The following is a 12,657-nucleotide window of genomic DNA, read 5'->3' as shown; positions in this document are numbered from 1 at the left end:
TGCGGATCCGTTATCTGCAGTGAAATGCAGTGACTCTGGGCATCCCAGCAAAGGCAATGGGTTTCAAGATATGACATTCAGACACATTGTTTTGTGATTATCCGTTTTTGGGCTCAAAAATGGATCCTCTCAAAGGATGAGCATGTCAGTTTGTGTGACATTTTTCTAATCTGCTTTTGCTATTGATATTATCTATGAGCTCAAAAACCTTTCAGGTGATGCGGTTTTTTAAAAAGCTGATCTGCTTTTGCAGCTGAAAAACGTATCCTCAAAAACCGCAGCAAAAACGGTGTGAATGTAGCCTTAGATCAGGAATAGAGCAGCCATTTATAGGACATTTCATAACTTTCCCAAATTCCTATGAAAAAATATTCAGCACATTCTGCGTTGAACTACTGTACCCAATTTATTATATATTTTAGGAGTCAGAGTATTTTATACCGACTCCACCAAAATGAACACAGACTCAGACTTTACAGCCCTGCCTTCATGGTCCATCCTGGTATAAACAGTGAAGGAAATTATATGATCCCTTACTGATTTTGTAAGCTTGCCCACCGTCAAAGACATGAACAGTCTGGATTTTATTTTGGATATTCTCTCACTGTTAAAATTAACCTACCCTTAAAATTAAAGACTGTTCAAGTCTTTGTGCATGGGCAAACTTACAAATTAGCAAGGGATCAAATAATTATTTCCTTCACATTATGGTCTTATTTTATATATGTCTCTATCATGGCCCCATCCTGGTTGGTATATGTCCCTTTCACGGCCACATTTTAAGGATAGGTTAATTTTTACAGTGAGCTAGAATATCCAAAATAAAATCCAGAAAATCACATTGTATAAATTATATGAATATATTTGGATTTTGCAGAGAACTAAGTACTTGATCCCCTACCAACCATTAAGAATTCTGGCTTCTACAGTCCACTTAGATGCCCCTAATCAACTTGTTACCTGCATTAAAGATAGCTGTCTTAAACGGTCACCTGTATAAGAGACTCCGTCAGTCAGACTCTAACCTCTACAACATGAGCAAGACCAAAGATCTTTCTATGGATGTCAGGGACAAGATCATAGACTACAAGGTTAGAATGGGCTAGAAAAGCATAAGTAAGATGCTGGATGAGAAAGAGACAACTGTTGGTGCAAAAGTAAGAAAATGGAAGAAATACAAAATTAATGTGAATCGACATCGATCTGGGGCACCAAACAAAAATCTCACCTCTTGGGGTATCCAGCATCATGAGGAAGGTGAGAGATGATCCTAAAACTACACGGGGGGAACTTGTTAATGATCTCAAGGCAGCTGGGACCACTGTCACCAAGAAAACCATTGGTAACACATTATGCCATAATGGCTTAAAATCCTGCAGTGCCCGCAAAGTCCCAATGCTCAAGAATGCACATGTGCAAGCCCGTCTGAAGTTTGCCAATGAACACCTGGATAATTCTGAGAGTGATTTGGAGAAGGTGCTGTGGTCAGATGAGACAAAAATTGAGCTCTTTGGTCTTAACTCAACTCACAGTGTTTGGAGGAAGAGAAATGCTGCCTATGACCCAAGAACACAATCCCCACTGTCAAGCATGGAGGTGGAAAAAACATTATGCTTTGGGGGGTGTTTCTCTGCTAAGGGCACAGGACTACTTCACCACATCATGGGACAATGGATGGAGCCATGTACCATAATATACTGAGCGACAACCTCCTTCCCTCCACCAGGACAATAAAAATGGGTCGTGGCTGGGTCTCCAGCATGACAATGACCCAAAACATACAGCCAAGGCAACAAAGAAGTGGCTCAAAAATAAGCATTAAAGGTCATGGACTGGCCTAGCCAGTCTCCAGACCGTAATCCCATAGAAAACTTATGGAGGGAGCTAAAGCTCCGAGTTGCCGAGCGAAAGCCTCAATCTTAAATGATTTAGAGATGATCTGCAAAGAGGAGTGGAATAAAATTCCTCCTGACAAACCTCATCAACTACAAAAAAAATCTGACTACTGTGCTTGCCAACAAGTATTAAGACTTGTTTGCCATAGGGATCAAATACTTATTTCTCTCTGCAAAAAGCAAATAAATTAATATAATTTATACAATGTGATTTTCTGGATTTTAATTTGGTTATTTTCTCACTGTTAAAATTAACCTACCCTTAAAATTAAAGACTGTTCAAGTCTTTGTACGTGGGCAAACTTACGAAATCAGCAAGGGATCAAATAATTATTTCCTTCACAGTATGGCTTAATTTTATATATGTCTTTATCATGGCCCCATCCTGGTATATGTCCCTTTCATGGCCACATCCTGCTGTATGTCCCCATCATGGCCCCTCCTGGTAAATGTACACATCCTGGCGTATATGTCCCCATCCTGGAATGTCTACATAATGGCCCCATCTGGTGATACATGTCCCCATAATGGCCCCTCAGATTATACATGCCCTCATCTAGTTATACATATCCCCACCATGGCCCCATCCTAGTATACGTGTCCCCACCATGGCCCCATCCTGGTATACGTGTCCCACCGTGTCCCCATCATGGTATTCATGGCCCCCATCATGGCCCTATCCTGGTATATACATCCCCATAATGGCCCCATCCTGGTATACACGTCCCCATAATGGCCCCATCCTGGTATACACGTCCCCATAATGGCCCCATCCTGGTATACACGTCCCCATAATGGCCCCATCCTGGTATACACGTCCCCATAATGGCCCCATCCTGGTATACACGTCCCCATAATGGCCCCATTCTGGTATACACGTCCCCATAATGGCCCCATCCTGGTATACACGTCCCCATAATGGCCCCATCCTGGTATACACGTCCCCATAATGGCCCCATCCTGGTATACACGTCCCCATAATGGCCCCATCCTGGTATACACGTCCCCATAATGGCCCCATCCTGGTATACACGTCCCCATAATGGCCCCATCCTGGTATACACGTCCCCATAATGGCCCCATCCTGGTATACACGTCCCCATAATGGCCCCATCCTGGTATACACGTCCCCATAATGGCCCCATCCTGGTATACGTGTCCCCATAATGGCCCCATCCTGGTATACGTGTCCCCATAATGGCCCCATCCTGGTATACATGTCCCAATAATGGCCCCATCTTGGTATACATGTCCCCATAATGGCCCCATCCTGGTATATACATCCCTATAATGGCCCCATCCTGGTATATATGTCCCTATAATGGCCCCAGCCTGGTTTATCTCCCTATCCTGGCCGCATCCTGGTACATATGATATTACAAAGCACAGAACAAAAAAAAAAAAAAAAAAAAAGATTTTACTGACCTTCCCTCCCGCTCACCCGATGATGGCACGCTCCCTTACAGTGCAGTAAGCTGCCCAGTGCCGGGATATACTCTGCTCCTCATGTCCTGAATTATGGGCATGGGGAGCAGTGACTATTCATATCCTTAATTGTCGACTGGCACCTCGCAGTGCAGTGTCCCGATGGGTCTCTGTGCTACAATATATTACAGCTGGATGCCCGCCCTCAGACGAACATCCAAATAAAATATGCACTAGGGGCCAACAAGCCCCCTGTAACCTGAGGCTCGGTCGCAGTCACGATTGCTGCGATCGTTATGCCCCTGTTCACATGCTCATCCAACAGCAGTTCTGAGATCAGGGGAGATGTGCAGCCTGAGGAAGGTCACACTAAACAAGTGTAGTAGAAGAACCTGTGATTCTTAAAATAAAATGGTATCGTAGAAAAGGTGTATGCCGAGAAAAGTTAAAGACAGGACTTATACATTTTATGATGAAAATCCTTTTGCTTGAATAATAAACCCATAATGTTATATTTTAAATCCAGTCTATTTATTAAGTCAAATTTCATGGAAAAAGATGAAATTTTTACATATGTTTGCACAATACTTTTTATTTTTATTTTTGCAATTTTTAGTAAAAATTTCAAAAGTGAACAAAAAAAAATACTGTATAAAACACAGTGGACATTAAATTGACAGTAGTATTAGATTTAATTCTTTCGCCTTTGCTAACCACATCTTGACGAACTGTGGAGAGGTTCAGTGCATTTCTGTTCATCAAAACAATCACAATTAAAAAAAAAAATAAAAAAAACTGGGAAATGTCCTGAAACCTTATCACAGAAAAAAAAATTTCTATGAAAAAAAAAAAAAAAAAAAAGAAGAAGAAGAAAATGATACACAGTTTAAAGGATCTATTACAATGACAAAGCTATGAATAAACCACCATGTTCAAAATCAAAATCCTTTTATCCCACTTATCCATTCAATAAACGCATTCGATTGGTTTCTAAACTACAATAGATTTTTATTTTTACTTTTTTATTTTTACTTTTTTTTTTATTTAGTTTTTTAATAATATTGTTCCAGAATTCTTTATAGTTTCCTATCTACCAGACTGGGATTTCTTGTACAAAATTGTTTCTAAAGCGTTGTACAAAAAAGATGTAAGTTTCATTTTGGAAAAAAAAAATTACCACACACTGTACAATTTTACAAGGAAGAAATTGTGTTTGTTTTTTCTGTATACCTTGCTGGCATGTCAAGATGAGAATGGATGTGTAAACTTTCATTTCATCAATAACTTACTTTCTGCCAGTCAAAAAAAACGGCTATAAAAGTCTTACTGACTATAAGCTTATTTAAAGCCAAATCAGAAATAAATGAATAAGACCAAAGCTATACAGAGACAAACAAATTATGTTTTTGCCAATACCACGGCCACAGATGTCATTGGAAGTAAAGAAATTCGAAGGCTCTTGGTAATGCCCATACAAAGACATGCATAGCACTGGATGCATGAAAAATTCGATACTCATTCTCCTCCATATTAGAACGATGGGACGGACACATTAACTTTAGACACCGGAAGAGAGTGAACTTTTGTTTTCGATCTAGTGACAACGGATAAATAATTCTACTAAAATAAATTACTTTTTTTGTTTTTTTTCAAGAACTCTTGGTGGTTAGTCTTTCAACAGCTTCATGCCGAGAACACTAGGTAGGGCAGGATACCATTACCTCCTTCTTCAGAACATGAGCAATCTAAAGAATCTACTTTCTTGCGAGCTAGTAAAGTTAGAGTAGATTTGTTTTTATTAAAAATCCATGCCCAAAGTCTAAAATTCTTGTGATTTGGGACTAACAAATTAGCTGAATTTTCCAGAAAGACAAAAAAAAAAATAATATACAAACATGATACACAGAGTCCTGATGTCCAGAGTGGTTGTAGGTTTCATACATCTGTAGTCAGCTTGTAGCACATTCAAGTCTGTAGAGGCTCATTGTAAGAAAGAAAAAAAAAAAAAAGTGTGAGCACTTCAACCACCTCTGGTCCGTAGACGTTTAGTATGGAAAATGCAGATGGATACTCCTTTCAGCTAATGAAAGCATCTCCCGAAAAAAATAGATATATATTTTCAGTCGCCTTTATACACCAATTCATCGGTTATCCTGAGTATGTCACTTGAACAATGTCTTCATTAACAATTGAAAAAAAAAAGACCAAAACAAGTTTTATAATACAAAGTAACATATCCATATTGCAATTATCTGTTTGTTTTTACAATTGCACATAGACTTATGCTTGTACATTATAATTACATGTCTGCATATAACAAAGTATGTACATTGGCAGGAGATGTTCTCCATTGCTGAAGTGACCTCTACCTTCCTAGCCTTGATTGGCAGATAGGGAAAAAAAAAGAAAAGACAGGTTTTGTCTTCAGCGAATATTCAGTAAAGACAATTTCACTAAAAGTGAAGTGAAACTGAAGAGGATGAAGAAGGGCATAAAAACAAGTGGTAATATTTTCTAATATTTATGCCATCAGGTATGTTAAAAAAGAATATCTTAAAAATCTCTGGTTATTTTCTTCAAGAGTTGGGAGTTAAACAGCGTTAAATAAAAGGTGTTGCAGGACTCCTTTCTCTACGTATATGTGATGTAAGTTCTCGACGACGCCTTATGACAGGATCCCATTCTTAATTTTAATAAGGGGAACAGTGACGATTTGTAGGTATTTCTTTGGAGTGAATCTTTCCCATGGTAGGCACTAGGAAGAACCAAAGGCAAAAAGAAACTGCAGTTAACGTCTCATGTGTCCCATCTGGTATGTTTCCCGTGGTCTCTGGCGTGGAGGTTGTTGAGGTGTTTGTTGTGGTCGTCTTCTCTTCAATGTACCTGTAAAGAAAACATCTAGATCTTTAAATATAAGCAAATTACTACCTTTTTTTATTTACTTTGTATTTGAAATAAAAAAAACAAAACAAAAAACTGTGGAATTCTAGAAGCATAAATAATAAAAGTCATAGTAGCAGAGAATGTCTTCTTTAGAAAAACATAGCTTATATTTTGTTAAAAGACAAAAGCAACATTTCAGCCATAAATGGCCTTTCAAACAACTATAGAAAAAGATAAAATACAATTACCATATTTTTAATAAGACGCACTTTTCAATCCAAAAATTTGGGCCGAAAATGAGGGGTGCCTCCTATAATCTGAATGTAGCTTACCGGAGGGCTGGTTGAGAATGGTCACAGGATGCAGGGACAATGCTGCGGGCGGTGCTGGTGCTCACTGTGGATGGTGAGGCAGAGGCCATCCTAAAAATATCGGCAATGGGGGCTTCAAACAATGGCACTCGCAGTTGGCGCTTGCGTAGATGGAGCGCTCTACCCAAAATCTCATTTGTGCATGAGTTGCCTCAGGCCCATTGATCTCGCCGCAGCGCCCGGAAGTGGCGCGTGCGCAGATGAGATCTTTGCTTGTCATTCAGCTGATAGCTCAACCTGCACACGTGCCAACTCTGAGTGCCATTTCTTTGAAGCCTGCACCACCGACAGTTTCTGGATGTTACTGCCTCACAGCGCCAACAGTGAGCATCCTGGACGCCCGCACCGAGCATCTGGAACACCCGCCGCACCGCCCTACTCCACCACTCCCCTGCCTCCTGTGACCCTGTACCAACACCCCCACCGAATTATAAGACAGACCCCATATTTTTATTTCTCGAAATTTGGGTGTGTCTCATAAGCCGATGCATCTTATAAAACTAAAAGTACGGTAATTAAGGTTAAGCTCCCAAAATGAGTTTTTAGTGCTTTATATCTTCACTGTGCAAACGATGTAGCAGTGTTTTAGGCCTTGTTCACACAGTGCTTTTTTATGCAGATTGTGGCTCAAATCTGCATGTCTTTCTTCATGTCAGCTATGCCAGCAAAGTCAATCAGAATTCTGAAGTCCTGTGTACATGTTATTTTTTACTTGCAGATTTGGTGCAGAAAATCTGCAGCATGTCAATTTTTGGTGCATTTTTTACTGCATTTTTAGCCCTTCCACCCCTTTGACATAATTCCAAAAAAAGTATGCATTTTTTGGTGCCTTTTTCTGCCAAAAAGTGCAGATTTGATGCAGAGATGTTCTGTACCAAATCCACAGCGTGTGCACATAGCCTTTCATTTCCAGCAAAATGGGTTGAGATACATAAAAATCTCTTGCCCACAGGGTTTTGTTTTTTTACATAGCGTAAAGAGACATGTAGTGCCTTTTTTTTTTTATAAAAAAAATAAATCTGAAACAACAATTTCTCTTGCTGTTATGGTGATTTTTATGGTTAGATTACCCCATAGATGTGGATTTGATGAGTAAAATCCCCATTTAAAAATGCATTTATGATTTTAGTGAGATTCCGCTGCTGAAATGTAATAAAAACGAATGTAAACCGCATATAAATGCAATCAAACTTTGAGATCCAAATATCAGATAGCATAAAAAATTAAAGGGAACCTGTCAGCAGATTTGGTGACTATAAGCTGCGGCCACCACCAGTGAGTTCTTATAGACAGCATTCTGGAACAGTGTATATACAAGCCCAGCTATGAAGAACGTAAAAAACACTAGGCCCGTGTGCTTGATGTGTTCTGCGTCATGCACACTAGCCAGTATTTAGGTCCATGTGCAGGCGCACTTTGATTTGTCCTGCTCAGGACAGAACATAATGTAGTATGGGCGGTCTTTAATCTTTCCTCGTGCTTGCGCATTACAGTACTTTGATCTGCACTCAGTAGTGCAGATCAAAGTGCCCCTGCACAGGACTGCAATGCCAGCCTGTGTGGATGAAGTAGACACGTCATCGACACTGGGCTGGGTAGAAGGAGGATGGTGATCGCCACAGAGAGGAGGCGCCGAACCGGCCCGCCCCCTAGTTGAGTATTATAAAAGTGTTTTTTACGTAATACAGTGCGGCCTGGGCACTTATCTACAGCATTCCAGAATTCTGTATAGAAGAGCTCAGTGGTGGTGGCTGCAGCTTATCTGCAGCCAAATCTCGTGACAGGTTCCCTTTAATCAGCTGGATTTAAAGCATGAAATAACAAAAAACACTATCAAAAACATGGCATATGGAAAAACCGCACTCAAAATCAAAAGCTTAATTGTAAAAAGAAAAAAAAAAAAAAACAACAAACACACGAGTAACCTAATTTGCCCAATTGTGCAGAAATGCTAATGAAAATCTGCAATGTATAAAAGTCACCAAATACTCATCGTGGGAATGTAGCCTAAACACTCAAAGAATTTTTTTTTTTGTTTTATTCTTTCAACCTAAAGCTATTCCTCACTTCCACAACTGAACTCCTTGTTAGCGATGGGTTGTTCAACACAGATTTGACATAAAGAAAGCCCCTTCTGTTAACAATGGGAGCTGGCACTCCTGTGAAAGCTGCTTACAGTTTCTAAAATTAGTGTTTGGCTGCCGATACAGCTGAAAACTGGACCACCCAACTCTTGTTGGCAATCAGATGGTGGGCGGGGTTTTGACAGCATTCGACTACAGTGATTTTACCTTAATGTGTGTTCTGCTAATGGGTGAATATGTAGATGTTTGGTGCTCATCGTAAAATCTGCTTCTCAGTCTTCATTGGGGGACACAGAACTATGGGATAATCTGCTGTCACCTGGAGGCTGACACTATTAGGCTGTGTGCGCACGGTGCGTTTTTTTGGTGCAGTTGTGTGACAAAAACGCATGTCTATCCTTATGGTAACAAAGTCAATGAGAAATCTGAAGTGCTGTGCACAAGGTGCTTATTTTTCCTTGCTGTTTTGAGTGCAGAAAAAATCCGCAGCATGTCAATTGTTAGTGCATTTTTTTCTGAGTCTTTTAGTCCTTACAGCCATTCATTTCAATAAAAAAAAAAAAAAAATGCATGGCACAAAAACGCACCAAAAGATGCATGCGTTTTTGGTGCAGAAAATTTCTGCACCAAAAACTCAGCATGCGCACATATCTTTACATAGCATACTGGCTCCTCCCCCAGCAGATTATACCTTGCCTGATAACCACCGAACTCCTTAGTTTTGTGAGAAAGCAGGAAGAGGGAAAAAAAAAAAAAGAATTATAACAGTTTATCAAGAGTAGAACAACAAACACACCCAACTAGAAACCAAGAGGGGAAGCTGTCTCTCAATGAAGAATAACGAGAAACAGATTTTACGGTGAGTACCAAAAATTTACATTTCTCAGTCTCTTCATTGTGGAGCCCAGAACCATTGGACATTACAAAACTGTCCCTAGGGTAGGAAAAAAAGAAAAGCAAATCTGTTAGCCCCACAGAACTTACTAGAAAAGTTAAGCTGAGCCCTGAGCCACAGCTGTCTACAAAATCTCACTGCCCAAACTTGTACCTGCTGAAGCAAAAGTTTGGACCCTGTAAAACTTTGAAAATGTATGCACTGATGCCCAAGTAGCTGCTTTACAGAGCTGTAAAACCAAAGCCCACACATTAACTTCCCAGGAAGCTCCCACCACCAGCATAGAATGCGCCCTTATGGAGAAGGGGGGCTTCCTATTCCTTCAATTTTAAGTCTGAATAATTGCTGTCCTGATCCAACGTGCAATTGTCGCTTTTCCGAAAGCTTGACCCCCTACAAGGCCCATTCAGCAGCACAAAAAGATCACCTAAACAGGGCAGTGGCCAATATGTAGTACCATAAAGCTGTAACCACATCCAGACTGTGCAGTCTTTTCTCCCATGGATGAAACTAAGAAAGACAAAAGGAAGGCAAGACAATATCCTCATTAAGATGAAAAACCAAAACAATCTTGAGAAGGAAAGGTGGAATCAGCTTCAACACTACTTTATTTCGTGAAGAACGAGGTAAGCAGCACTGCAAGAAAAGGCCAGCAGTTCTTAAACTCTTCTGATGGAAGTAATGGCTATAAGGAAAGCTACCTCATAGGACAGTAGAAGTGCCGAAATCTCCCTGATGGGCTCAAAAGAGGGAAACTGAAGAGCCTCCAAAACAGGTTAAGATCACAGGATTCAAGACGTGGTTTCGCCCAACCTGAAAAAATATTGGCAACCCAGGTAGTCGCAACAGTTGGTATATACACGTAAAGGAGAGGGCGAGTCCTGCACCACTCGTGCGCTTCTGTTACCACGTTATAAACTCACATTCAGGAAGATGTAGCACCAAAGGTTATACTCCGGGTGCAGCGTAGACCCGTAAAGCCTAATTACAGGCGAAACGGCCGTCGTCCTCAGTGAGGGGCCCGAATCCAGGTCTCCTCCCGCCGCTGATTTTACCCTGCACTGAAGTTTGAATAAAGATCATCCGGCACAGCAGCTGTTTTGAGTCATTTCCTTCTTAACTTTGATGAGTCGCAACAGTTGGACAAAAGGGCAGAACCTGCCACCGCAAATGCAGACTTCACCACAGACTCAATGTGCCATCTGTGGAATCTTGCAAACTCACTAAGAGGTAGGGTCGTCATTCTACATAGGCGGGATATGGAGTATCCACCACTGGGAAAGGATACAACACTTCCATACTATTACGCTTCCAAAAGTGTTTGTCAGGGTGTTCCAAGCCTCTCTGCAGCACCTCTGTAAATTCCTCATGGTCAGCAAAAGCTTAAGCTACACGTTTACCTTTTCTGAAGAACCCTGCTTCACTAGGTGGAAGGGGGTCCACTGGTATAACCTCTAGGGAAGAATTGACCGCTGTAATTAAGCTCTACACCATATCCCTCAACCTTCCAACCAGATAGGGGTCTAACACGGATTCCAAACTGGAGCTATAGTCTGATCGCTTGGCAGAATGCATCCCCAGTAGAGGAGGAAGTGTCGCTTAGTGTCTATCCAGATAGGGAGACTTGGAAGGGGAAGATATCCGCAGGTGCTTAAATCACAGCCGGGACCTACCATACTGGTGCAAAGATACTGGAGGCTCTGACTCGCTAGCAGAGGCAGCCAGAGCTCATGTGTCAGCTGACAACACCAGAAAGTGCTCCACAACGGTAACCAATGTCTTGGACAGCCTGGTAAGTTCAGTGACTGCATTAGTCAGATTACGAGCCCAAACATGAGGGGGCACATTCTCTTCAGCAATCATAACGGACACATGAGCAAACATCTGCAAGGGAGGCGAAGGCATACAGGCGGGTCTATAAGGTATAGTTTTCCTAGTAGATGAAAGGTAACTAGTGTGGGTTGGGTCAGTGGGCAAAGCACAGTTCGCTCTTTAGTCAAACATCCAAAAAATAAGGGGCGCAAGAAAGGGGGAAAACAGAGGCGTTTCTCTGCTTACCGGTTTTCTAAGGGGTCCAACAAGTCAGCTCCCAGACAAACAGCCAACTCAGTTCGAGGTCTGATGCGAAAGCCCCTTTGTGACGTGAGGGAGCCAGCTACTAAATCCACTGTGAGGTCTCATGTATAGAAGAGGAATGTTGACTGGGTGTAGCTGGCATCTGGCCCCAAAAAATGGTGCCTGCCCAGAACGTCTAGCCATGTCACGTGACCAAGCGGCGTTCTGAATGGACAGAAGCACCCAGGTGACTGAAGGGTGTAAACCACGCCCCCAGCCTGAGAAAGTAATTACCGTCACCAAACCAACAAGAGAGAAACTGCCAACAATCGCGGTAATATTGACTGCCCCATGACCCTCTCCTACACCCCTGGAGCTCCCCACCATCACGCCAGTCTTACGGACAGTGGCGGTACTCCAGACAACAAAAGGCACCCTGCAAACTCCCTCCCCCCCCACCCCCCGCTCACCCACCCATTTGCTCCTATATACAAAGGTAAGCAGAATTAAAAAGGTGAGAGGAAAGAGGGAGACACGACCGGGTAATACTTTAGCTATACTGAAAGAAAGGCTGTCTTCTGCTTTGTGTACATGCAAACTACGTGAAGCGAAGAAGCAGTAGATAGCTGTGTCATACGGACCTACAACCTGTAGCAGACTAACCCTATGTCAGGTACTTCAGTCAGGCTAAACTAACGAGAGAGGATACAGACTGAATAATACAGATTGTACTCTGTTGCTAAACTGAACGTATGGTTACAATCTAGTAGCTGCAAACCGACATGAAAAATAATAAAAGTTAACATCTAACCTAGGAACAACTAGAGTTCTGAAACAGACCTTTCCTTCAACTGACAGTAGAAGAAGAATGTGGAGGCTAGTGGCTAGCAGGCAAGGTATAGTCTGCGGAGGGGGGGGGGGGATTTTGCACTCTAATACTAGTGTCACCCTCCAAGTGGTAGCAAAAAACTATCCCATGGTTCTGTGTCCCCTGATGAAGTAACCAAGAAATATATGTAAAGGGGAAAATAGATCCAAAACAGTTGGCC

At 41.7% G+C, this 12,657-nt stretch overlaps 1 protein-coding gene across 2 annotated transcripts in view; it reads right to left on the bottom strand.

Moving 5' to 3' along the window:
* Nucleotides 1-3,829: 3,829 nt before the first annotated feature.
* The window catches only part of ADAM10 (ADAM metallopeptidase domain 10), a 271,656-nt gene continuing 262,828 nt past the window's right edge, over nt 3,830-12,657 (bottom strand). The window contains exons 16-17 of one of the 2 annotated variants that reach the window (XM_075345728.1): nt 9,350-9,372; nt 6,111-6,203 (exon numbers count right to left, since the gene is read on the bottom strand). In XM_075345728.1, the coding sequence (XP_075201843.1) occupies nt 6,195-6,203; nt 9,350-9,372 (32 nt within the window). In that variant the 3' untranslated portion in view covers nt 6,111-6,194. Of the gene's footprint in view, nt 6,204-9,349; nt 9,373-12,657 lie in introns of both variants that reach the window. The other variant, XM_075345727.1, reaches the window with a different exon arrangement.

The sequence above is a fragment of the Anomaloglossus baeobatrachus genome, chromosome 4 (genome assembly GCF_048569485.1).
Source record: "Anomaloglossus baeobatrachus isolate aAnoBae1 chromosome 4, aAnoBae1.hap1, whole genome shotgun sequence".
NCBI classification, from domain to species: domain Eukaryota; kingdom Metazoa; phylum Chordata; class Amphibia; order Anura; family Aromobatidae; genus Anomaloglossus; species Anomaloglossus baeobatrachus.
The sequence above is the reverse complement of the archived record's forward strand: the minus strand, read 5'-3'. Positions and strand labels throughout refer to the sequence as shown.